Raw genomic sequence first — 26425 nt, forward strand, 5'->3', positions numbered from 1 at the left:
ATTTGGCCGCTGTCATAAGCATGCCACAACAGAATGCCACAGCTTCATCTAATTCTTCTTACCTGGCAGAGAATGCAATGCTAATGTGATGTTGATCATATAATATAACATAATATAACATAATATAACATAATATAATATAGTATAATATAATATAATATAATATAATATAATAGATGACACTTATTAATGAGAATGATCATACAGTAGGAGAATGTGAACATGTGTTGAAGTTACCTGATGGAATACAGCAATGCAAAGAATCACTAAGTGCTACCAATGATGTGAAACGGTAAACTCACAAATCCTCACTGACTGAACTGGTCACAGCAGCTGAAGACCTCTGCCAGGTAAGAAGAATTAGATGAAGCTGTGGCATTCTGTTGTGGCATGCTTATGACAGCGGCCAAATCTTGTATAAACACGACTCCACAGATCCACCCAGTCAGGACAGGTTGCTGGCGTTGACTGAAACTTCCAGCACAAAGTAGCACTTCATTACATCACAGGTCCAAAAACGTAATTTAATCCAGTGGCCTATGCGGTGCTCAAATTTAAAGCTGCACTTGTCGATATTTTTTTTGGATCAACAATGGATCAAATGACTGAGTAATGTGAAAGTTGTTGGTCATGGTGACAAACTAACAGCTAATTATCACCCAACTCTGCAGCTCCCTTCACTTGCGCCTTTAGCATATTCAAGCACACTGTTTGGCTATCTGGTCCACAGTGTTACTGTTTTGGTGCAGTCTCACTCATAGTGCGAATTATACAATGACAATCAGGAGGGGTCAACTTCTTCTCCAGGGTGAAAGGTCACTGAACTGAAGTCTTACAGTACAAGTATGTCAAAATTGTACTTAAGTACAGTATGTAGAGTAAATGTACTTAATTACTTTCCACCACTGCTAATACAATTACTTGGCCCTCAGCACACATGGATTTTATTATTGTTCAAATACCCAACCAGATAAAACTCCTCAATTCCTGAGTGAAAATAAAGGCATGAACATGGGAAATATTTTTGTAATATTTGCTATACAGGTAAGAAAGAATTTCAATCGTCTTTTTTTCCCCCCTCTTTTGGGGTCCAAGTCTTAATCAATGTGGTCAACCCCCCCCCAGCAGCTGGTGTCAGCAAAAAAAAGTTCTGATAAAGCCACTGTAGGCCAGTTGACTAGACCCAAACAGCAGACAGGCAAAAAAAAAAAAATTGATGCTGTTTTTGTATCATAAATGTGCAGCAGAAAATCTTAAAGGAGCTGAAATTCATGCCTCAAAAGGTTCAGGCTTCTGTGGAAGCAAACAGTTGTCCTACCAATATTATCCAGCTGTTCCTCATGAAGTGGCTTCATGCAGCTCTTCCAAATATCAAATATCATGAACTCAATAACCATTTGCATGTTGGATCAAGCTGTGGTCCTAGTCATGATGAATGAGTAAAGGGCTTCTCTCTCAACACATTTCATTAGCAGATGTTGGTGCGTCAGACGCTGCAGTTTTTCCGTGTTCAACACTGACGAATCATTCTGCAAAATGCGTTGTTGTAACATGACAACCGTCTGACTAGCGTTTGATTAGCATGCAGAGAAAGACTGTAATAAAATGTAGTTGTACAATGCACAAACCAGAAAATTGTTTAGGTTATTTGTTCTGGATAGTTAACATTCATAATCAATACTGTATGATCAATAGTTCTGTAGGAAGCAGTGTGAGCAGCTTTACAGTTTAAAACACTATTAGGATGTATGTAAACCATCACAGACATTAGGCTAAGATTTCTATAAACTAGGGAGCTTGCATTATTGGAGGCACACGATTGCTGTATTTATGTATAGAAGATAAGAAATGGAAGATAGTGCTTAAACATCAGCCAATTATTACATATTGACTTATTTTATTTTATTTTTTTAATGTTATTATAGATAGACTCGTGATATTTTCTTTTATTATGGTCAGTAGAACAAAATGGACAATTTTTTTTAATTGGTTGCTGTAGTAAATGTTTTAGTTGTGGAGACTGTAATAAAATAAGTTCAAAAACTTTGAATAAGTTAAATATCATGGTGTAATAACTTGTATTTAATCTATTATTGTCCTTTATTAAATAAAAAATATATTCTGTGTCTGTGTTGAAGCTTGTTGTGTTGTACTCCCAAAATAAGACATCGGCCATCGTCATCATCATCAGACGTGGACAAAGTACACAACTTCATTACTTGAGTCAAAGTAAAGTGTAGATCCTCCTGGTCAAATATTACTCCACTACAAGTCAAAGTTGTTAAGTCAAATTTTTACTTGAGTTAAAGTACTGGAGTACTTGCTTTTACAAATTATTTAAAAAATTCAAAAACTATTAAAAAAGTACATTTTTCAATGTCAACTCATTGTATTGTTCCACATTTACACCTAAACCTAATAACTGTGAAACAACCTACTGAATGAATTGACTGTAGTCTACTGGCTGTAGAACCTGGAGAATAAAAAGCTTGTAGGATATGCTTCAAAGCCTGTAGAAATAGCCATAAAAACACAACTGAATCAACAGAAGGAGCTATTGTCGTTTTCGTATTTCTTTTTTGTAGGTAGTGATGAAGTTTGTTCATGGTCAACACAGAAAACATTTAAAACTAAAGGAATCTTTCTTTAACTGTAAAATTTCAAACATGTACTTCAGATCAGACCGTGGTCTCTGGTGAAGAATCTTCTGCCTCATCTTTATCTAACATAGCCATCATTAGGCCACCGCCAAGCTCAAACTGATCTGTTCAAAAATGCAGCAGCACAACAAGACTGACAGTGTAGGAGTTGGCTGTGATTATTTTTTGTCCTGTATCACATCATTCAAAATAAAAGAAAATGAATTTTGCTGACTTAAAGCTCTGCTTCAAAGTAACAAGAACTTCATAGAAATGTAGTGGAGTAAAAAGCACAATATTTGTCTTGTAAGTGTAGTGGAGTAAAAGTCATAAGTTTGTAAAAAAAAAAATTAAAAAAAAATTATATGCAAGTAAAGCACAGATACTGAAGTAAATGTAGCCTACTTTGTTACTTTCCACCCCGATCATCATCATCATTATTACTCTTATTAGTATTAGTAGTATTATGTGTAGTAGTTTATTGTTGTTTATTGTTTATTTGGATCCCCATTAGCTTCCACCACTACTACAACTACAACTAATCTACCTAGTAGAAGTAGTTTTGTATGTTTTAGAGCCTGTCGACGACACCAAAATTTTCTATTCTGTATGATCAGAGGTGGTTATTCTGCATTATAATTATTCTTGGTTGTTTTTAATGCAGTAGTTAAACCATTGGTTTCCATGGGGATTCTGGACAGCCCGTGGGATCCCAAAATGAATTGGTGTGGTCAGAAGATGATTAAAGGAATAAGAAACCAAAAATATATATTTGTTACACATTTTTTCCCTGACTTTTCTCTGATGCATTTTTTTTTTTTACTTTCACCTCTTCGGGCCTATAAAACACATTCAAATGGAACTGAGGACAAACGCCTGTGTGGTTAAACTGCTAATAACTTATGTCCACATTAAAACCACATGCTTTGTGTTAATGGGTTACAAACCAAAAAAAAACAAGGAACCACCGAGTAAAGCTTTTCTGAATCTGTGGCCTTCAGGGTCCAGTTGCTGACTTTAGGTAATTTAAATACTTGAATAACTATAAACTAGTTGAACAACCAAAAAGTTAGTCATAAATATAGTTAAACTACTAGTTCAATTACATGTATTTCTGTACAACTAAATGTGTATAGCTGTGGTTATTGTAACCAAAACCACCACCAAGTCCTGTTGAGTCATATCAAAGATCCTCTATACTTTTCTCTACTGTCTCTGGTCATATTCTTGACTGTTTCCACGACGGTACGTCTGTAATGTCGGAGTTTACGCTGGGCACGCTAAGGCAACATGAGCTGGAACCGGAATGTGAATCACACAAAACCGGAAGTACTTTAAAAACATCACACACAATCTTCGGTAGCTCCATTTTCTAGCTAGCCTTAAACTTTCACTGTTCCTTTCATCGTTAGAGGACAAACTTGTCTAGTATCATTTCTTGTTGGACTGAAACGACGAATTTTTCAAGATGGGGGGCGGTGATCTGGTAAGTTTGACCTATCTCATCCACGATAGACGCTTTCTCCGGTATAGAATGTGATAATAACAAACTTCATTTAGAATATGGGTATTTAAAGATATTTGTTTCATTATTGGTTACTACACAGCCCTTACAACACAAGTTAATATCTATTGGGAATTGTTACGAGCTGAAGTTCAGTTTAGCATGTCGTACTCATCTTATGAGTAGTAGATATTTTCATAGCTACTACTAACGTAAAACAGTCTACCGACTTTAGTTTGCAGTAGCTTAATGTTAGCATAAGTGACTGAGCATTAGATTTGTTTTGAAACATTCTGCTTCAGACTGTGCTGAATACACCTGAAGACGTTATCAATTCCTAGTAGATGATGATGATGATGATTATTATTATTATTATTATTATTAGGCCATATCATTATTGCCAACAAGTAGGGAAACATGTTCATTAAAATCTGCTGTTACCTAATGAATGCTTTCAGACGTTTATACTCATTCTGTCTATTGTTAAACCCATTCAAAATAATTTTGTACACTAAAGATAGCACCTAATAGTTTTCTCTGATACAGCAACAATTTGTTTTCCCTTGTCTTCTGCCAGAACCTGAAAAAGAGCTGGCATCCCCAGACTATGAAAAACATTGAGCGTGTTTGGAAAGCTGAACAGAAATATGAGGCTGAACGCAAGAAGATTGAGGAGCTCCAGAAAGAGCTGAAAGAGGAACGAGCCCGAGAAGAAATGACGAGATATGCAGAGGACAGTGGTGCCATCAAGTTAGTTCTCTCTCAGATTATCAAGGACAATGTTTTGGTGGTTAAGACAAAAGTGTAGCATCCAAGTCATGTTGTATTTTTGGTACGCTGACAGAAAAAAGGATGATCGCCTGGACTGGATGTACCAGGGACCTGCAGGTCAGGTGTCCAGAGATGAGTATCTGCTGGGACGTCCCGTTGACAAGCAGATTACCGACCAATACGAGGAGCCAGAGAGCGGCCCATCAGCTGAGACTGGCCTCCTGCCTGGGTCTATCTTCAACCCCACCACCCCAGCCTCCAGCCTCGACCTGGCTGCCAAGATCAGGGAAGACCCCCTCTTTGAAATCAGGTAAGTTTCATGTAATTTGTACTGGAATGGTGCTTAATTGTGGCAAATTAGTTTATATTTTGTTTGTGTTGTTAAGGAAACGTGAGGAAGAAAAGAAGAGGGAAGTCTTGACTAATCCAGTGAAGATGAAGAGGATCAAAGAAATGGTAAAATTACTATTTTGATGATAATTAATGGAAAATGTATTTTAATGTTGGCATTTGTAGGGTTAGGGCTAACCCTAATCCTACCCCTAACCCTTTTAAGATGTTTTAACTTTTGACAAAAGTTCTTTTAGTTAGATGTTTTTGCATGTGTTGGCCTTCTTGGCATTTTTCAGCAATGTTCAAACTAAATTCTCACAAGACAATTGCAGTTGTGTTAGAAAAGTGGTACCCTATTGGGAAAAGGAGCTTGTCAAGGATTTGTTTTTCATGGTAAAACATGAGTTGGTTCTCTCACAGCTGCGCCAGAATCTTGACAAGAAAGACAAGAAAAAGAAGAGGAAGAAGGACAAAAAGGAGAAGAAAGGAGACAAAGAGAGGAGGAAGGAGAAGAAGCACAAGAGAAGGAGTTCAAGTTCAAGCTCAGACGAGGAAGCTGAGAAAAAACACAGGTATGTAAGGCGCTTGTTTAAGAAATAACTGGAACATACAGTATATATGTGATTTATGTGTGCTCAACGAGCACAGTAAATGACATATATGGTAAAGACCATGTTGGCATGTTTTGGCACATGGAGGACATTCAATTAATTAGTTAAGTCTTAATTGTTTTAATTATCGTCTTCGGCCTATTTTAAGGTCACATTCACGAGATGACTCCTCAGCAGACACCAAGGCTCGTTCCCATCATCTTCAAGGCTACGGGCTACAGGTCAGTAAGAAGCAGAGATGTAACCTGTGATTTTAATGATTCATTTCTCACTGGACCAGGACCTGTTTAAGTCCTAACATTTTCTTTTTTCCTCTCAGCTCCCTGCTGGCAGATATCACCAGTCCTCAGCTCCGTCCAATTACTCAGGGCGCCGTGAGAGGAGCCGCTCCAGATCGCCTCACAGGCATTACAGGGACAATCACTCCTCCTCCTCTTCCTCACACAGAAGCGACAGGAAGGTCGAGCCCAGAGCTTCCAGCCCCCAGAGAGAGCGTTACCAGAGACAGAGGAACAACGTGTCCAAGTATGAGTTCACAGCTCTTCAGAAAGTATATACACTGCACTTGTACAGTCATTGATCATGCCAAATGAATGGCTATAGTTCAAATACTGAATTATTTTGGTTAAAATAATTACATGCAGAGGAAATTATGCGATTCATATTACCATTTTGCTATTATTACAATGTTAGTTGTCAATCTCAAATCCTCTCTGTAATGTTACTACCATGTTATATACACATTTTGTGCAATCAGAGCTTATTGTTTTCAAAGCTGTAAATACAAGTAGATTTAAAGTGTATGAGCATGTGCTGCCAAGCAAACAGTGGAGTGTGCAGTGGAAATTCTGGTAGAGTAATCACAGACCGATGAAGCTCTAGAAATGTACAAAATGCCACTGCAACAAAAGTTGAATTTCTCCACTTGTGTTAATTTGTACTTTTCTGACTATGTTATTTGGGATAACGTAATCAGAAAATGCTGTTTGAATAGTAATCTGTTACTCAGTGCATTAATTGATGCTCTCACTGAATCGATTCCAGTAATTTTTCACAGTTATTTTTTCTGCCTGGCGTAGGAAGCTCTCTGCAGAAGACCTGGAGCGAAAGAGGAGGGAGATGATGGACGAGGCCAAGCAGAGGGAGGAGGACAGGGAGAATAATGTGAAGAGATACAAGAGGCAAGACGAGCAGGAAAGGCAGCGGGAACAAAATACCAAACATGACCGCCATGCTGGCTTCATCCAGTAAGTTTCTGAGCAACATGAAGGTGTGATGCTTTGGCACTCATGTCTCTTGTTCTGTTTTAAACACAGTAATAATGTTTACCTGCTTTTGATCTTTCTTGTTTCCAGCTAATTTCCAGCTTCAGTAACACTACACCTTTCTCTCTTGCAGTAACATGAAGTTGGAGAGTGCTGCCAGCTCTTCCTTAGAAGACAGAGTGAAGAGGAATATCCACTCCATTCAGAGGACACCAGCCTCCTTGGATAACTTCATGAAGAGATGAAGACACAACACTTTTATCACACAGTGCATGAACTGATTGGATACACTTGTAAAGAGTGTGTTATCACCTCGTTTATCTGTCTCTAATGTACTGAGGCAGAAGGATGGATGGTGTGGAATTCAAACAGGGAATCGTGTGGCTTTTACTTTGAAAAGCAAATTCCACACTGGGACCATAATTTATATTTCAGACAAATGCAAACAGTCTATCATGGCTGATCAGTTCTAGTTATATTCTAGTAAGCCAGTACCCCTTTAAGGTTCATATGGTCTGAACTCTGTATAGTATACTATTTTTGTTTTTACAGTATAATAGGACCCGCTTTTGTCTCAAAAGGTTTTTGTAATATATATCATTGTTACTTGGTGTAATCCTGTGCGTAGCAACTGGAATAAAAGCATATTTCTAGAGCTCCATTACTTGTTTTTTCTTTTTAAAACAAACCTGTATCTTCACTCTGTCATTCTGATTCTGCTCAATAAAACAAACCTTAAAGCATAAACCTCACATCAACACCATCATAATCAATGGAACATCTCCAGGTTACATAAAATAACTTCAGTGTGGTTGCATGTGCCAGACCTGATATGACAGAGCTCATCTTGCAAAATTTTGAACAGGAAAGCTGTTATCATCAGGATATGAAGATAATGATACTTCAAATAAGTATAGTAAAAATCTTCAGAAGTAGGATTTATATCATTAAGAATAGACAAGATTTTGTCAGAATTCACTGTAAGTCGTTTATTGAATTTAGTGGTTACAGTTGGGGTAATATGAACAGGTGGTAGCCCTGTTAGCTAAATATTTGTACTAACTGAATAAGTTTTGATATCGTTTGGGGAAGGATAGTACGAAGTAGGATAGTGCTTTTTTGGCATTGTCATTCATTATTATTCGCTGAGCAGAAAAGCAACAGAAACGTGAATCGATAAAAAATAACAATAACCCAGTGAGGATCCACAGGGGACTGAAATTGGCAGTCACAGCACAGCACTAGCATTATCAAGAAAAACCTCCCGGTTTTAATTTCACTTTAACACGCCTCAACCAAACTATGCCTGCACCGTTCAACACCGCCCATATCACCCAATGACAGTGGCGCCCTGCACCGACTTAACGTTCATCCAGCCAATCACCCTTGTGCAAGCGATGACGTTGTAAAAGCAAGTTAGTCAAATTTCTGTGTTTCTAAATCGTGTAGTCACTGTGGGAAGCTAGAGGTGGTTTTTAAAAGCTGAGAAGTGTTTGCAAGTTCTCACAGTTAGAAATATACTACAACACCTTCACAATGGTAAGAACATCATACATAGATCATATGTGTACAGTTTGTTATGTGGAATGGTTTAAAAATGAGGTAATAAGGCTAACAGTAATAGCTAAGTAAGAGCTCGGTTAAGCTAATGTTGTTAGCTCATATATATCTTTAGCATGCTTTTTTAAGTTAGTTTAAATCCTCTGGAAACGGATTTAACGCTAGGTTTTACAAATTAGCACAACGTCCTTAGGTTACGTAAATTTTAAGTAATGTTTCAGTTAACAAGACAGAATAATAGGAATTTAACAGTGGCCGGCATTAGCCTTAAAGCTAAGTACTTACGCACATGAGCTAACGTTGTATTTCGTACATTATGTTGCTTCCTGGATTCACTTTTGCTTTTATAACTGTTATTGCAGTTAATTTAAACAGTTGTTGTTAAACTTTTTAAGTTTGTGTCAGCATCAGCCAACGTATGATCAGAAGCTGTCAAATTGATGAGCTGAAGCTTGTTAACTACTGTCAGCAGCAAACTAACATATCTGCAATCTGCAAAAATCATTAACGTCGTTTTATTTTATATAAACATAATTTACAATTATTTTTATGATTGAAATTTATGTTCATTGTCTATGTACCAACACCACACCTCTGATTTTACTGTTATTTCTTTTGTTAGTTCTAGTTTGCGTTAGTTTGAATAACTGCTGCACGTTGGTTAGAAATAATGAAATTTACATGCTTTTTTTGCTTGTAAATATATGATAAATGAAATGTAAGGTAATGAACATATTGCACATATATTATTTCGTGGACAAATATCTTATAGTACTTAAATGTGTTAAGTACTATTTACTGTATTTTTTACATGCAGCCCAATCCCACTGTTGAGGTTCTTATTGTAGAATTGTTATTCATCCTTATGTTTCATAGTAGGGCTTTGCCTCACAAGTATTGCTTTTATCAATGAATATATCTGTTCTTTTCTCAATTAACCAACTTGCAATAAAATATCGGTAAAAAGAGAAATACTTATTACAGTCCCTTTGAGCTCAAATTTACATATTTAAACTTCTTATTTTGTCATTTAGCTTAAATTTAGTTTAACAATGAATTGATACATCAGAACTGTTGCTGAGAAGTTTCTGTCAACAGACTAATCAATCGAACTATTAATTGATTCTGCACTGACTGACATACTGCTCTCTTTTTTGTCTTCATCCAGTCTATTATGAACTATAATGGAGGGGCCGTCATGGCCATGCGAGGGAAGAACTGCGTGGCGATAGCAGCAGACCGGAGATTTGGCATTCAGGCTCAGATGGTCACCACAGATTTCCAGAAGATCTTCCCCATGGGAGAGAGGCTGTACATTGGGCTTGCTGGACTGGCCACTGATGTTCAGACAGTGTAAGTGTCTACAACCTCATTTTATTTTTCTGTTAATGTGACAGAGTGGTTCTTTCACCTCCAGGGCATAGTGACAAGTTTTCTTTGAAGCTTTACAAAATGAGTGACAACTTCCAGACCTTAAATAATGGTACCAACACACACAAATTTAGCCTGGAGCCCAAGTTCATTGCAACACAGTTAACAGTAGTCAACTTTATTGATAATTGCAGTAATATCCAATGTAGAATGTATCAGGACTGATGCATATGTAGCATCTCTTTGATAACACTGATGCTAACTGCACATCTTTGCATCTTGTGTAGATCCCAGAGGCTTAAATTTAGACTAAACCTGTATGAGCTGAAGGAGGGTCGCCAGATCAAGCCCAAGACCTTCATGAGCATGGTCTCCAACCTGTTGTATGAAAGGAGGTGAGTGAGTTGAACTTAATTTTAGATCTGTCCACTTGAAGGTAAAGGACAGTGTGCTTAATGTCTGATCCTCTCATTAGGTTTGGGCCGTACTACATCGAGCCTGTGATTGCAGGACTAGATCCCAAAACCTTGGAGCCATTCATCTGCTCCCTGGATTTGATTGGCTGCCCCATGGTGACAGAAGACTTTGTTGTGAGCGGCACCTGCTCAGAGCAGATGTACGGCATGTGTGAATCTTTGTGGGAGCCGGACATGGTAAGTAGTGTGTGAAGTCTGAAGTCACTGTCACGCCTGTGGGTTGGTTGCTGGATGCTAAACAACAGTTAGTATCAGTTTATAGATGTGTAAATGAGTATTACCCTAATTTTGCAGATAAGAAGTTTGCAGTGTTCTTCATGCTAATGAGGCACCTAATGTGTACGTTTTTGTACTTTTAAATTAAATTAGCATTCATTTCCATATGTAGTAAGTGAAAAATTGACAGATATAGGCCTAACATTTTGGGAAAGAGTTACAAGGTTAGATAGGATTGTTTCTACAGTCAACGACTGTTTCAATACAATTAATTGTCCCTATCTGAGCTATCTATTGTCTGTATATACCATTCGAGACAGAGAGGCTAATTGACACGGCTTCTCTTTACAATGAGTGAGGTGTACCAAGGTTTCAACCACTCTGGCCACAGATGTTCTTTAGTTAATGTTAGTTAAAATTCATGACTTAATTTTGAGAAATGTGTTTGATTACGCAGGAACCAGACGATCTGTTTGAGACCATCTCCCAGGCGATGTTGAACGCAGTTGACAGGGATGCGGTGTCTGGCATGGGAGTCGTTGTACATGTCATGTAAGTACAATAATAACAAGCACGGTATGCATGGGTTAGGGTGAGGTGGAATGACAGGTTTGCAGTGATTGACAGCCTTTTCTTCTCTTTGTCAGTGAGAAAGACAAGATCACCACACGAACCCTGAAGGCCAGGATGGACTAGGGCTTCTGTTTCTTCCCACACTTGACCAACACGTTTTGTATAAAAATAATAAACAATGCTTGTACTCTTTTTTTCTTATTGATATTGTTCAATAAACGTAGGTTTAAACAGTGAAATTGATTCATGTCATGTTAAGAACTTCTGTCTGCACCAAACCAAGGTGTCATATTTGATAACTGGATTTAATATGTGATCCAAGGTGATGATTGTTGGTTTAGATGACACTTAATGCATTGTGTTGTTACAGACATAAGTAGCTATAGTTTTGAAAGTTCATTAACTGAACTTTTCATGGTTTATGTGGCACCAGACTAATGACTCACTACAGAGGCATGCAGTTGTCTTTACAACTATGCACGCTATGATCTGTGACATTTTGTCAAAGAGAATCTTTAAGGGCCAATCCCAATGTCAGGGTTGTATTTACAACTGACAACACAGGGGATCAAAAGGATTTTAAAGTTTTTTTTCTCATTAATTTTGCTTGGACACAGGCTAGTGAATTCAAATGTCCCCTGTCATCCAGGATTACTAACCACAAACCACATGGTGATAAACATCATTCTGTGTTTCGGTGATATTGTCTGTAAAACAAGACTGGAGTATTAGATGTAGGAACATAATTCTGACACATACTTAGATATATAAAATGAAAGAGAATTATTAAAAGGAAATTTAAACTTTTAAACAGTATTTCACCAATTTTATGAAGTTTTCTTTACTATTCATGAGTCGTACCTCTCAGCCCATAAAAACAGTTATATAGTATCTTCTGTGGCTCTGAAGAACTTTCTATAAAAGTCTAAATGTTAAAGATATCTCAGCTTGAGACTTGTTTTTCAGAGCCTCCTTTACAGGCTTCATATAGTTTATTAGACATGAGAGTTTACTTGCCAGCAAGCGTCCAATGTAAATAGGTTACCAAGCTGCATTGTGGGAATTGTAGGATATAGCAATGTTTTCAGTTTGAGGCATACTTGGGCCCCTGCTCCTAAAGTTGTAATCATTTTTAAAATCTTTTTAAAAGACTCTTGTATCCCTAAACTATTCTGCTGTACTAAATCGCTTAAGTACTCCTTCAATTTAACCTGATAATTCTTCATGAAATACTTCTCCCCTGTATCTTTTGTGGTGTTTTGACAAAAACATCTTTACAAGGTCTACTTACTAGCTTTTTTCTGGTGCTTTCAACTGCATCTCATTCTTGATTTTCCCCTAGGGGATAAATAAAATATCTATCTATCTAATGGTCTTCTGGAGGGGATGATGCTTTCTCAGTTGTCATGGAGATCGTGTGATCTAAAAAAATTTTCTTCATGTCAAATTACTATTACTATTAAATTACTACTATTACTTATTCAAGGTGAATGAGCTTTCACATTTAACTTGTCCTGCAGCATCCAAACACACCAAGCTGAGGCTAAGGATACTTTTTCAAACATATTGCCAAAATAAATAGACAAGGTGGGATAAAGGTTATATTAAATTTAAATACCTGGATGAAAAGCTTAGTCTGGATGTAGATATGTGACGGAGTAGGCCTTGATGAATATTCATTAGCAGCACATTATATAAGTTTTGTAGACAAAAGCGCAAACTGAAAATAATAGATGAACAGTCACTGGAGAAATGAGCAAAGCCAAACAACAAAAACAAGATAAAACTCCCTTTAATATGCAATGAATCATTTTCAAGTAACCTTTTTTTCTAATGTCTGTTGGTAACAAAACAATACTGTATACAAACACAAAATTGCTACATTAATGTAAACAAGATATAAAAATGATCCTCATGGTAATAAAACAAGTATTTGCTGCAGAATTCCCCTTTTAATGTCAATTTTTTTTTCTTAGACCGACCTCCACCAAGCTCACGGTTAAAATTTCAAAAATATTCAAAAACAATATGGCAACGTAACATTCAAACACCAATTTTTTTTCTAGTTTTTTGTTTTAGTCATAACACTCAGATGCTAATTTTCAGTGGTTTGATGTTTCAACTTACTGGTGGAGTCTCATGTACACATCAGCCATGCATTTTTGATATTGCATTCATTTACTTAATACACCATTATATATTAATGTGTTTATCCCCTGTCATTCCAATTTATCAGCTGTCCTTTTTTTTGCTGCTGAGAGAGAAGCCTGATGGCGACTGTCAAAGAGTTTGTCATGCAATCTGACCATTCTGCATCTGTGCGAGTGTGTGTTGTTTACATCTGCGTGTGTGCGTGTGTGTGTGTGTGTGTGTGTGTGTGTGTGTGTGTGTTTTTGTCTAATAGAAATCATAAGAACAACAACAACATGAACAGAAACCGAAGAGACTTTACTAACGGACTGTTAACCGCTGAAGCTGACACACTCGTTCAAGGCATTAGTGAGACAGTTTCCGTGCTGGCGTGAGGAGTAGCAAGATGGCTGAGGAGGACTGGGGCGCAGATAAATAAAATAAAAAAGGACAGGGAGATTATCGGGATGTCGTTCCAAATTCAGTGAGGGGCTTCACAAGTTATCCTTGCAGAGGATGAGAGAACCAGGGAGGAGATGGTGGTGTGTTTCTGTGAGAGAGTAACAGGCTCAGTGCATCCATCCTGCCAGACTGGTCCTGGCTGTGGGAGGATACTGGTCAGTTCTTTTTAAGGGAGCAGAGAGGCCGGGGGGAGATGAACCTACACTGAGGTGAGAGAGAAGTGAAATAAGTGCGTGGCATTTGACAGATCTATGACAGGACGTGACTGGCTGGACTGGGAGATGGGAGATGAGTCTATGATAAGATGTTGGACATGAATTCGTAGAATCGTTTGGAGTACTGCTCTGGGTTCACCGTCGAGATCTCGGCCCCCGCCTGAGAAACAACAAAAAAGGGAAAATATGAGATATATGGAACAATTATTTGTTTGTGCTACATAAGCCAAAATGCACAGCTTGAAAATCCCACTTGCTTTGTTATATTTATAGACCATCATAAAACTGTTTTCATTAAAGATTAATTTGGTGATACTTGTTACAATTTAACATTTATTCATTATGTCCATAAAATGTCATGTCATTATGACACTGACAATGTGTCATAATAGTAGCAACATCCTCTAGTGGTCATCTCCAAGAACAACCCAACTCAAGTCAGTGCAGTGCAGAAACACCAGGGATTGTAACACCCAGTTCTACTAATCAGTCAGATAATATCACAGTTTACTTTCTTGTTCTGTCAATCTAGCAGTCCAAGTCAGACCTGCCAAGGGACTCAATATGCAAATTAGCTTGAAGTTACAATCTGGGGCGGCACATCAAATGGACACATTTATGTTGAAAGCTGTACATGGTCCTTTTAAAATAAAATAAAAAATCCTAAATGTATTCCATGTATAATGTTATAAATCACTTTTCTTTCAGGACTTTTACTCAGCATTTAAGTTAAGAGTCAATGTTAGCAGCAGCAGCTAGCTCATTAATTCAGTTACCTCAGCTGTCTTGCTATTCTCAGAAAAAGACACAACTTTGTGGAGAGCAAAAACTCTCTCTCTTTGTACGTTCAAGCTAACTGGATCTAGCTAGCTTGCTGACTGTTAGCCTGCTGGTAGGCTGAGGGCACAGCAGACACAGGCGAAAACTGTAATTAAAAGTGACTGAAATTAATACGCTTATGAAAAAGGGCATTTTGAAATAAAAACTATATCTAATAAAACTCTGTCAGGATGAAAGATAGTGATAAAACAGCATTCTATAATAATACATTGAGTTTAACAATTTACAAAAACGTTCAAATATATGCATTCATGTGCCTATTTCTTCAGAATGTTTTAAAATATTATAAAAATATTTATTTATCTATATATCTATTATTGCACAATTTCTTTTTTTTATATTAGCTCTACACGCTTCTTCCTTCTCTATGTGTAACCATCAATGGCTAAATCATGTACTGGTCTTTGCACTCACCCCGTGTTTCACAGTTTTGGCAGCATGTGCAGCTTTTTTCTTAGCATCATAGTGCGTGAGGATGTCGATGATAGCCATGAAGTATACCTCCTTCTTCACAGCACCTAAGCACGAAAAAAACAATCACAAGTTTTTACTTTCAACTGAAGATATAGTGATAAAAGCTGCCATGCTATTGTTTCTTTGCTTTAGTGTGACGCACATCTCTACTACTATTGTTTGGGGCATGCAGCTTTGACTGTTCCACTCATTTGTTTGGAGGACTCTTGACTTTGCCAATAAAGAAGATTAAGTTTAATTGTTATGGAGAATAGTTGCCTGGAATTTAAGGGAAATAAACAAACAGGGAAAAAACAGTATCTTGCAAATTTCATCTGCCTGTGCTTAATATGAAGCTACAGCTATGGTCACTATGTCAGATGGATGTCAAAGACAACGCTCACTGTCGTGGCTCTTGATTGCGTAAACGTCCACAGAGGGGTCGAACTCCCCGGGGCCGAAGAATCCTCCACAGTTGAGAGGGTTTCCGGGGCTGTCTGGAGGCGTGCCGAAGGAGCCGGTAAGCACGCCTCCACTCATCCCATCGTTCTCGTACTCCTCCTCCTCTCCCACACCCTCCACGTCCATCTCCTCCTGCTCTGCCCGCTCCACATCATGGATACCCACCAGGAGACTGTAATCCATGATCTTCAGGGTGGCCAAGAACTGACAAACACATATGACACACCCAGAAAACATTCAGTCCAATGCTTCATTGGCATATCTCCAGCTTGGGTTTCTTATAGTTATACATCATAGTCAATCTTTCAGGGAAGACAAAAAAGGATTTTTTTGATTTTAGCATACAAACTGTGCAACATAACAAACTAAAAAAATGTAACACTTTCTGAATGCAGTGTATTTCTTACCTCTACGTCCCTTTTTAGCTTCTCCAAAAAGTACTTCTTGTTGTCATCTCCTATCTGTAGCTTCTGGCCTTCATTCAGGAAGTCGTTGTCTTTGAAAGTGGGGAGTTCTTTAGCCTGAAGAGAGACAGTGTCATGGTATCAAACAGTAACAGGAGAAACTTTCATGTCCAAAAAAAGGTTATCCATATTTAGAATATCAGTTTTATTTGGTAATGTGGCTAATTAGAGATAGCTGTAAGATTTTAGGAGATCAATAGATAAAGACAATACAAACTGGTATTGCAGTTCATAAGAGTCACATTATACCAAATACATAGAGATAAAGGTCAAAATCAATGGTCTTTCACTGTTTCCTGGTCTGCCTGAGTGGCAGAAGTCACACTGCAATAACTGACAGTAAGTAACTGTCTAAAAACTGAGCTTTACACAGTACAAAGGGCAGTACAAATGTTACTACTGAAATACATCTGCTTGCTTATAACTACTTAATTTAGCTGTCATTTGACAGGTTTGCCTCTGGGGTGAGCTAAGGGTTTTTTTATTTTTGTTCCATCACGTCAGCAGCCATTACTGCACAGAAATAAAACGCACCTTCTCCTTGTCGCTGGCTTCCCTTGAGACTGTAGAACCCTAAAAACAAGGGAAAATAAGAGTAAAAATAGAATTAATTGAAAGCAGCTCCAGACACATCAGTGGGATTGTAAGCATCTTACCTTCTTATCCTCAGCATTTTTTTAAACTGTCAATGTTAGAAAGCTCAGGTTGTTTTCTCCAGAGAATACTTGGCAGCAAGAAAGGCCTGTCCTATAAAGGACTTTTTGTAGGGGGGGTAAAGAAGTGTGCAGTCTGTATGCTGTGTTCACAGCTGCTGGAAACAGTGCACCATTATATTTTATTTAATTTTACTGATGAGCTGTATTTATAATCTCCATTAAATTTTAGGGTTAGGATGAGATTATGAACATTTCCCTAGTTAAAGTCACTGATTTGCCCTTTTCCTCCTTCTGAAAAAACTAAACAGCCTATTTACAGTTGATTAAGTCAGTCAGACGAAAAATTTAAATCAACATTCACTCCCTGTTTGTTACAGACCACTACCCACATGTTAAAGAGGTACATTCAGAATATTGTACATAAATGATGAAACAGTTGTGATGCAAAGCAGGTGCCCTGATGCATCATAGACAAAACGAGACCAAGGCATATCTTCCTCACAGATCTTCCTCAGTGTCAAACAATCACAACACAAACAGAAGTGAACACTATAATCTGAAGCTTTAATCACATGTGACAACTGTACAGGCTCTAACGTATGTCCTATATGCTTTTAATGAACTGAATTCAGGATGAAAATTTCAGCAAATTTCTTTAAAAGAGTACTCCATCAAAAGCTGGTGCCTACATTACCCACAATGCAACTGGACTGCAAACCAGCAAACAAGCTACAGAGGTCTGGGAAACTGTTCACATCTTTCTCTGCCGCCCAGGTTTAACATGAAAAAGTATCACAAGACAAAGTCCATGTTTTTCCTTCATAACAGCATTTTTCAACTGCTGACATGGCCCATGATCGCTGTATATTAGGCATTTAAGCAATAAAGTGAATCATTTATAATTTAAAATTTTACCTTCACTTAAAATTACAGTGTTCCAACAGGCTACAACTAATGATTACAACTTAAGACAGGTTTTATCATTAATTAATTTGCTGATTTTCAGACTTTCACAGTTAATGTTCCGTTAAAAATTTAAATGCTAAATTTATAATCATATAAAACAGAGAAAGATGTAAAAATATTTGGCTCCACATAAATGATTGCTGAAAACTGTTGGTGCCTATTCAATAATGGATTCAAATTTTGTTTTCTCTTTTAATATTTATTCATAATTTTATTTAATAATTTTGTTTTTGATTATTTATTTATTTCATAAATTTTCATTGTTGTTCTCATTTACTTGTCATATATTGCTTAAAAAATCCAAATACTTTTATACTTTGACACAGTTCAGAGTTTTTAAACATTTAACCACAATGATAAAAAATTTTTTTTACTCAATATTTCTTGAATCCCGTCCCCAAGACATATTCTAATAGCTGCACATCACACATGTACAGGTAACCTACATATCCTACCTTCAGGTCATATTTGCGGTGTACAGTGAGGCGATGGCTGAATACATTTCGGGTCACCACCATGTAGGTCTCCACCCCATCCACTGTTAGTCTGTACATGCCCAAGAACTGAGGGAGCAGTGTGTTGCCATGACACTCCACTATAAACTGGAGACAATCAAGGGAGGAGAGGAACAGGAAGTGTGGGAGTGAGGAATGAAATGTACAGTAATGAAAACTGATGATGACTCTACAGTCATATCATTTCTACATCATTTACATGTGTGTGTGAGTTCAGATTCAAGTGAAAGAAACATATTTCTAATTATTTTCACAGACTGATGCTCATACATTTCTCTCTTAAACTCAATGTAAACAGTGAACACTTAGACATGAAAACACCTGCAGTACACTCATTCTCAACATGTAACCACATTAATGATACTGAAGTACTGAGTCAAAAGTGTGTGGGAGGGCCTGTACCTGGTGATATTTCTTTAGGATGTTGTGCATCTCAGCAATGTCCTCACTGGACACAGTTTTGATTACAAAGCGGTGGTCGTAGCTGGACAGGAAGCGGTTGCCGAAGCGACCCTGGGAGTCACTGTTGAGAGGGGCGCTCCTCGTCAGAGAGTTCTGTCGAAGAAAAGACATCCAGACACATTCTTACTTCAAAGTAGAAATGTCAAACTCCCCAAGAGTTCATTTATTAAAGTTTGTTGTATCTCTTAGCCCCAAGTGTCTCACCTGGTAGTCCTGGTCATCGATGCAGAACCTCTCCCTCAGGTTTCTGAACACCATGGGACAGTACTCTTTGAACTTAAAGCGACTAGGCAGGTTTTCTCTGACGGTGGAGGAACAGAGAGTCACACAGTCAGCACGACACACAGGAGCACAGAGGCTCATTAGTGGAAATGAGGAAGAAGACTAATTGTTGGCTTTATTTCTGCTTCTGTTTCAATTATGCACAAACAATAACACAATGTAGAGTCGACATTTACAGCTACACATCAGCTCATTTTCCAAACACATTTGTTTAGTCGTGATAGCTTTAGGTGTTGAAACAGTTTCAGTCACAGTTAGTTCAGTCAACTAAGTCTATATAAATGTCCTGAGTAAACGTACATAAATGATTAATTTTGACTCTTTCTACTTTGGACATCTTGTATTCCTAGCAGCAGATAGCATGTGTTTAAGAAATATATGCTCACAAAACAACAAACTAACAGCAAACCAAACAAAATTGACAAAGACCTGAATTTTGAAAGATAAGATATTTTGATTTGCATACAACATCAAAGTGTCAGTAGATGCCAGCATAAAGGGTATTTCTGTTTTCTTAAACCTGGGTCTCATTCACAAAATTGTGGCCATTCTGACCTCTACATCTCTGAATCTCTACGAAGGAGATAGCGAGTGCAAAGTTACAATGAAAATCAAATCAGCCACAGTTATAAGAATAAAAAATAAATAAAAAAAAACAGAATCTCCCTGACGTTTCTTTGTGTTTGATGATAAAAATCATTGTTGGCTGGTTGTTTGTTTTCAGTTTCTCTTGACTTGACAAAATTAACTCCATATAAAAGCTGTAAAATTAGTCTGGAAATTTTCACTTTGATCATTTTAAAACAATTTAAAGCCTCATGCACCAAACAGACAAAACCAAACTGCAATATTAATTGTCTTCAAACCATGACAACAAACACAGATAAAATGCATAAACAAAAAGCAACTGGACTCTGAAGTTGAAACTAAATGCAATGTGATGGTCAAATAGCGTACAATGGACACAAACAGCTACTATTCTCAACCTGACAGGTTTAAAGAAAACACCATCCTGTTTCAGTCCTTTACTGCTACTTTGCAACGAGGACGATTTGAATTGCAAAGCTACTGAATTAAGCGGAGCTTTGACAACAATCTGTTTGTGACTACAACCTGACCCTGCAGTAATATCTCCATTGTCTCATGTTTTCAGATCTGGAGACTGAGAAGGACACTGAAGTTCACTGAACTCGCTTTCATGATTTCCACTTATCATAATGGAAGGGGCCATTAGAACATAGCAAACTGTGGCCATAAAGGGATGCACATGGTCAGCGACAATACTCAGATAGGCTACAGCATTCAAACAATGATTGATTTGTATTAAGGGACCAAAGTGCCAAGAAAACATTCCCCACCCCATTACACCATCACCACCAGTCTGGAATGTTGAAACAAGGCAGCTTGGGTCCATGGCTTCATGATGACACCAAATTCTGACCTTACCATCTGCTGCCTCAGAAGAAATCCAGATTCATCAGACCAGGCTACGTTTTTCTAGTCTTCAATTGTTCAGTTTTGGTGAGCTTGTGCCCACTGCAGCCTTTCAGATTTCTACCCCTACAACTCAAGTGTGTAGTCTGAGATGCTTTTCTGCTCACCATACTGTAAAGAGTAGTTATCTGAGTTACCATGGCATTTCCGTCTGCAGAAATGCAGCTCACTGGATGCTTTTTTTTTTTTCGTTTTTTTACATCATTTTCACAGTCTAAACTTTAGACTGTTGTGTGTGAGATCAGCAGCTTCAGAAATTGCATTACTAAGCAAGCATACAGGTGTTCCTAATAAAGTGCTCAGTGTGAATATAATCACATTTATAACAGTAGCATCATGATTTTAAGAAAAAAAAACCTGCAAGTCATTTTGGGAGTGACAGCAGGTGTTTTGAACTCTGGTGGTAGGGTGATCTTTTTGTTTACACCTGGATTACAGATTGCACCTTTAACAGATTGTGCTGACAGTGTATAAGCTGTGATGTACCTACTTGTTAAATAGGTGGTTGTCCACTTTGATCTTACTGTAGGCTTTAAAGTCATCTGGCATCAGCATTACTGGTACAGGCACATTACTTAACTCGTTAATCTGAGGAAGAGAGGTGAGAAAGAGAGCGAGAGATCAGACGAGAGACTGAAGAACAGAGGAAACAGTTGATATATACAACAAATGGTACAATGAATGATAAGAAATCAAAGCAGTAATACTGACTTTTCAATAAGGGCGCAGCGTAAAAATATGCTCAGACAAACTTTGCCTGCAACATTATATGATTAAGATCAAACTGAGAAAGATTTGTGTGAAGCATTTGAATCAGAACAGAGCTGTGACTACCTGTAACACACCTCTGTTTTTAAACACAATATGTATTGTCAGTTTCATGTGACCCGTAAACATGCAGCCAAATCTCTGCATGAGAGTGTTTACCAGCACCAATCATTAACTTTCGGAACAGAGAGCGGCTGACAGTTTTTCTTGCCTCTGCTGCTAAGCCCCAGACACTGATCTTATCTGCTGAAACAAGTCCAGAGCAAAAGCGCGCACTGATGCACTTCAGAAAATTCTCCTTGCACATAATCAAGTCAACAGCCACACAGGGGAAAGTGGGGGGAAAGATTGAAGAGATACCACTGTCACCAGGGAGATAGCTGAGTCAAACAGCCTTTGAGGAAATACAACAACATAACAAACAACAGACACATCATGTATTAGTGTTACTGCCATGGAAATGTACTATTATACCAGTGGAATAGCTGCTTGAAGTAATATTTAATTTCAGTGAAAGATCTGATTCCAAGCTTTTACTCCCAGATTCAAGAATATAAACAACAACAAAATATTTTATTCCAGACTTCACTTTTGCTGCCAATGTTAATTATATGACCTAAAAAGTAGTGCAATAAAATTAAATTGATCAAAAAAGTGAACAATAACTTTAAGACGTGAAAATATGCCACTGTTTTATTTCAACTTTAGCTTTCTATATGAACAAATTGTGTCTTTTAAAAACATCAGACTCAGTGTGTTGTTGTTAAAGTGTCATTTAATAATGCTAAATGGCTTCAATGAAAGAGAAGTGCAGTAAAATACAAACACTCCCTTACCTTAAAGCTGTGATGGATCTGAGAGGGCAATTATTTGCTGACATGACATTTAAAAACATATCAAACTGCTTTATGGAGGATTAACAGCATCAAACAGGTGGTGTAGTACATCACCTAAACACCAAGTGACAATTTGTGGAAGTAAAGTCCCCCAGCATCACAGCTAGAGCACTATTAAAAATGCATACAGTTTCTGAGTGAAAGAAGAGTGCTTTGATGACAAGTCCGTTTGATGTCTTGAATCGGCTTCCCACCCACACCTCAAATCACCAGGCCTGTGTGCTGCACCCACACACCCACAGCCAAAGTTCACCCACTGAATACTGGAGATGCTGCAGTGATAACCATATCATTAGCTGCTTCATTAATTCCTCGGTTGTTGCATTTTATTCACCATGTTATTTCATTTAAGAGGCTAGCAAAGGTTTGTGGTGGTTGCAGAAATCAGCATGGTTTGATACAGACACACACACAAATTCCCACAGTCACAGTGTAAAATCTGCTGTGGCTGCTGTCACTGTCAGCAGTTTTGAAAATTAATCATCTTCTAGTTACTTTCATGTTTCACTGCTATGTTTGTGTGTGTGGTAATTTTCCAACAGCGAGTCAAGACCAGAAGAAGAGAAGTCAGTTTACCACAGAAATATTATTGACTGATTTGTCCCTGACAGTGTTGATCATACAGTGATGTACCTCAAGGGAACTGAAAAGAAGATGCTTGGGAACAAATCACTCCTTGTTGTAATGCAGATACCAAGTACTCTTCCATTCAGAACAAATCAAAAAGTTTCGGCCCTGCACACAGTTCCCCGTCAAACGGGAGAGACTAACTTTCATGCATCAAAGTGTGGGTGTCTGACAAAACAGCTGAAGGTGTATTGCAGATTAGGCAAAAACCGGACTGCAAACCCGCTCCATCCATCACCGGGTGTCGAATCTGCCCTTCACTCTGCTTTTCATAGCAATAGGCAGCCTCAGCCAAAAGTGAATGTGATATATTTTCTGTTCTATATATAGGGGAATTGATGTGATGGAATGAAATGCAGCAACTGGATGCAGGCAACGAGCACAGGAGCTGCAAACGATAGCCCAGAGCAGGTTTATTTAAACAATAGTCTGCGGCTGTGGAGCCTGAAATCTGTGTAACCTGCTGCTCCGGCTGCTTGTCACACCCCTCCCACTCCATGCCTGCACTACAGCAGCCGCAGATCATGACTTGGCTCCCAAACACTTCGCCATCCAGGATTTAAGACTGGAGATAGTTGTCGCTGTGCTTTGAGTAAGACTATACAATCTGCCATGAACATGTTAATTTTCCGGTAATCATGCCAAAGCTGCAGTGTTTAACAGATACACTTTAAATCGCTGCAAAACGCACGCTTCAGGAACAGCAAACCGCGGCTAACTACCATGGCAGCGGCAGTGCACTGTAAACTGTATGGATGCTGCTAGCTCAGCAGTGAGTCAGTCAGCGAATCTCTGTGCAAGCACACTACTAAACACTTGGCGAATATCCATGAAATAGACAAATTACATGGCGACTGAAAGCATCAAAGCTGGCTTGACAGTTGAGGGCAGTTGGCTAACAAGCTAGCAGGCTAGCTAAATCAAAACAGCAGCATAAACAAACCGCACGCCAGCGACAACAAGACATTTAAGATGTATTTACCGTATGGTTGACACCCCACATTAAAACGCTGAGAATGGGCTCGCTTGCACGGAATAATTTCACTTTCTGTCCTATAAAATGCTTCTTTTTCGTCTTGGTTTTGCTAGCGCTGACAGGCGCTGCGCTGGTGCAGTTGGATGACATGTCTCAGGCTGGGAATTCGGGGTACGCAAGACGGCGCTTACTGTCGTTCAGAGCCTCTACAGACAACAGAAAACCGGAAAGTTAAGAGCGTTAAAAAATCTATAAGTGCATCGTGCTCGTCGTCCAACTCGCAGCGAGTCTCTGGGTAGGATAACTGTCTTGTTGGGAGTCAGCGGTAGAGCATTTTGCGCCGTCACCACCCTTCCTCCTCCCGTGCAGGCCGCGGTGGAGTCCAGAGAGCAGCTAGCCGGCCATCAGGCTACAGCGCAGCCTCTCTCTTTGAAAAGAAAAACCCAACCCAAAGCGGTGAACATTCGCCGGCCAGCTCCTCTACTGTTCCCGTGACGTCTACAACCCGAAACTGATGTGATGCCGTTTCACTTGTAGGTGAGTAATTCCATCATGATGCGCCTGAGATTGTTGTCAGTCACCACCAACACCGTTCGGTGTGTCCTCAAGATGGCGTCTGTGCTGCACTTCACAGTCAACAGCGCCACCGGCAGGCCGCCTGGAGAACTACAGGGTTTCCCCCACACTGTACCTTGGACCAGAATCCGGATTACACACGGGTCAAGTAGGGTAGGTGGTAGTATCATTAAACTTTGAGAACTTAAAGGTACAGTATTAAATCTGAAAACACTGGATTAGAACCTGCTAACACTTTTTAACAGGTTGGCAGCTCTCAACAGAGAGTCATTTTAAATAAATTGCTGTATTCAACTTTATTACCATCAATAATGTTTGCAAACACAATAGCATAACTGATCAATACACTGCAGTGAACTGATCAAATCTCAAAAACTCTTATTTTGAGAAATAGTATACATGACAAGCATAACATTGGATAATATTTATAATATACACTAAAACAGACTACTTGACATCAGTGTTGCAACTATCATTTCAGTGTAAACTGCTGCAAATGACTGCTTGAAAAGACTTAATAGCCACTTTGTGCACAGTTTGTCTGTTATCCTCATTAACATGAGGAGATGGTGATGATGGACCAACTAATGTACTCTGTGTCCACTACCAACTAATTATTCAGCTGTAAATAATACCGTACTTCTGATCATGCAAAATTGCAAATTTTCTGATAAAAACAAACGTTTATTTCCAAGCCCTCCCAACCATGACATGTTTGAACACACAACCAGGAATACATTTCTAGTGCGGAAATAATATCTTTAATATAAAAAGTCTAAAAATAATGAAATTTAACACTGTGGCTTGATTTTTTTTTTTTTTTAAACAAATGCCCAAATTCCCAATATGCTATCACATATATCAATATTTCACCCTCTTTAGATAGATATGATGATGTTAAGACATTTTCAGGATAAAATTTATACTGATATGTATCATTTACAATATTTTATTATAAAAGACAGTCACTTACACACTTCCTCCTTGCTTTCTAAATGAGAGGAATATCTAGATTATTGAAAGAGAAAACATTGTAAATAATTCAAAGTGTAAAGTCTGATTTGTCTTGTGTTCTTCACTAACTTGAAATTTACTCCTTATGGCTCCACCACTGTTTACGTGTAATAGATATGATAAAACTAGACATGAGGTTAAAATACCAACTTCCAGTTCCATTCAACTGGGAAGCTGGAATTTGAAATTTCAAATGAAACTCCCCCTGGAGTCGAATTTCAGACTTGGAAAGTCAGAAGAACCTCATCAACCTCGACCTCAACATTCCAAGATGGCCGCTCTATGTATCAACAGAAGTGAAAGCCATGGTAATACACTGTTTAATAGCACCTATGTCTCATTTGTGTATCATTAAATCTATTGTTCACATTGCACTGTCCAACTTCTATCTGTGGATAATTTTGCATGTGCAAAATGCCACATGATGTGCTTTTATCAACTGGTATTGCTAACAATAACAACAACATGCAACAATAATAACAAGCTTCTGACTTGTACAGTGTAACAAACAGATGTGATTGAGTTGCATTGTGGGAAATGTAGGATCCATTTTAGGGACTAAAAGTAAGGCTAACTGAGCCTCTGCTGCTTTGAATTTGACCGTTTCTTTGTATCTGCCTCTTGTGAGTCCCCCAGCTTTATAGAAGTGCAATATTAAATTACTGAAGTACCCCTTTAAAAACATTAATAAATATACAACTACAGTACAACATAGAAGCAGTTGTAATAGATAAGCTGATTTCTTTTTCAGGAGACTTTTTGTCCAATTTATAAGCATGAATTTTTCCTTCCCTTTAATAAAAAGTTTTTTCTCTTACATCTGTTAATCTCAGTTTTGTGACAACACA

The 26425-nt window shown here is 38.1% G+C and overlaps 3 protein-coding genes across 3 annotated transcripts; 2 read left to right on the plus strand and 1 right to left on the minus strand.

Annotated features, from left to right (window-relative positions):
• The first annotated feature begins 3983 nt into the window (after window positions 1–3983).
• Window positions 3984–7784, plus strand: cwc25 (CWC25 spliceosome associated protein homolog). The gene is made up of 9 exons (XM_022740024.1): window positions 3984–4125; window positions 4721–4893; window positions 4988–5224; window positions 5301–5370; window positions 5668–5819; window positions 6007–6079; window positions 6178–6383; window positions 6938–7105; window positions 7257–7784. Exons 1-9 carry the CDS (start codon window positions 4108–4110, stop codon window positions 7366–7368), a joined length of 1209 nt encoding a protein of 402 aa, XP_022595745.1. The 5' UTR covers window positions 3984–4107; the 3' UTR covers window positions 7369–7784.
• A 754-nt stretch (window positions 7785–8538) lies between these two features.
• Window positions 8539–11558, plus strand: psmb3 (proteasome subunit beta 3). Its single transcript, XM_022739930.1, has 6 exons — window positions 8539–8662; window positions 9852–10036; window positions 10342–10449; window positions 10530–10707; window positions 11204–11298; window positions 11394–11558. Exons 1-6 carry the CDS (start codon window positions 8660–8662, stop codon window positions 11440–11442), a joined length of 618 nt encoding a protein of 205 aa, XP_022595651.1. The 5' UTR covers window positions 8539–8659; the 3' UTR covers window positions 11443–11558.
• A 2129-nt stretch (window positions 11559–13687) lies between these two features.
• pip4k2b (phosphatidylinositol-5-phosphate 4-kinase type 2 beta) lies at window positions 13688–24588 on the minus strand. Its single transcript, XM_022739929.1, has 10 exons — window positions 23994–24588; window positions 21211–21308; window positions 19149–19245; window positions 18885–19037; window positions 18423–18569; window positions 16880–16918; window positions 16289–16402; window positions 15824–16085; window positions 15381–15484; window positions 13688–14286 (listed from the first exon to the last, which is right to left on the minus strand). The coding sequence occupies exons 1-10, from the start codon at window positions 24135–24137 to the stop codon at window positions 14206–14208; spliced, it is 1239 nt and encodes a 412-aa protein (XP_022595650.1). The 5' UTR covers window positions 24138–24588; the 3' UTR covers window positions 13688–14205.
• Window positions 24589–26425: the final 1837 nt, after the last annotated feature.

Source organism: Seriola dumerili, unplaced genomic scaffold (genome assembly GCF_002260705.1).
Source record: "Seriola dumerili isolate Sdu_G_001 unplaced genomic scaffold, Sdu_1.0 BDQW01000050.1, whole genome shotgun sequence".
NCBI lineage: Eukaryota > Metazoa > Chordata > Actinopteri > Carangiformes > Carangidae > Seriola > Seriola dumerili.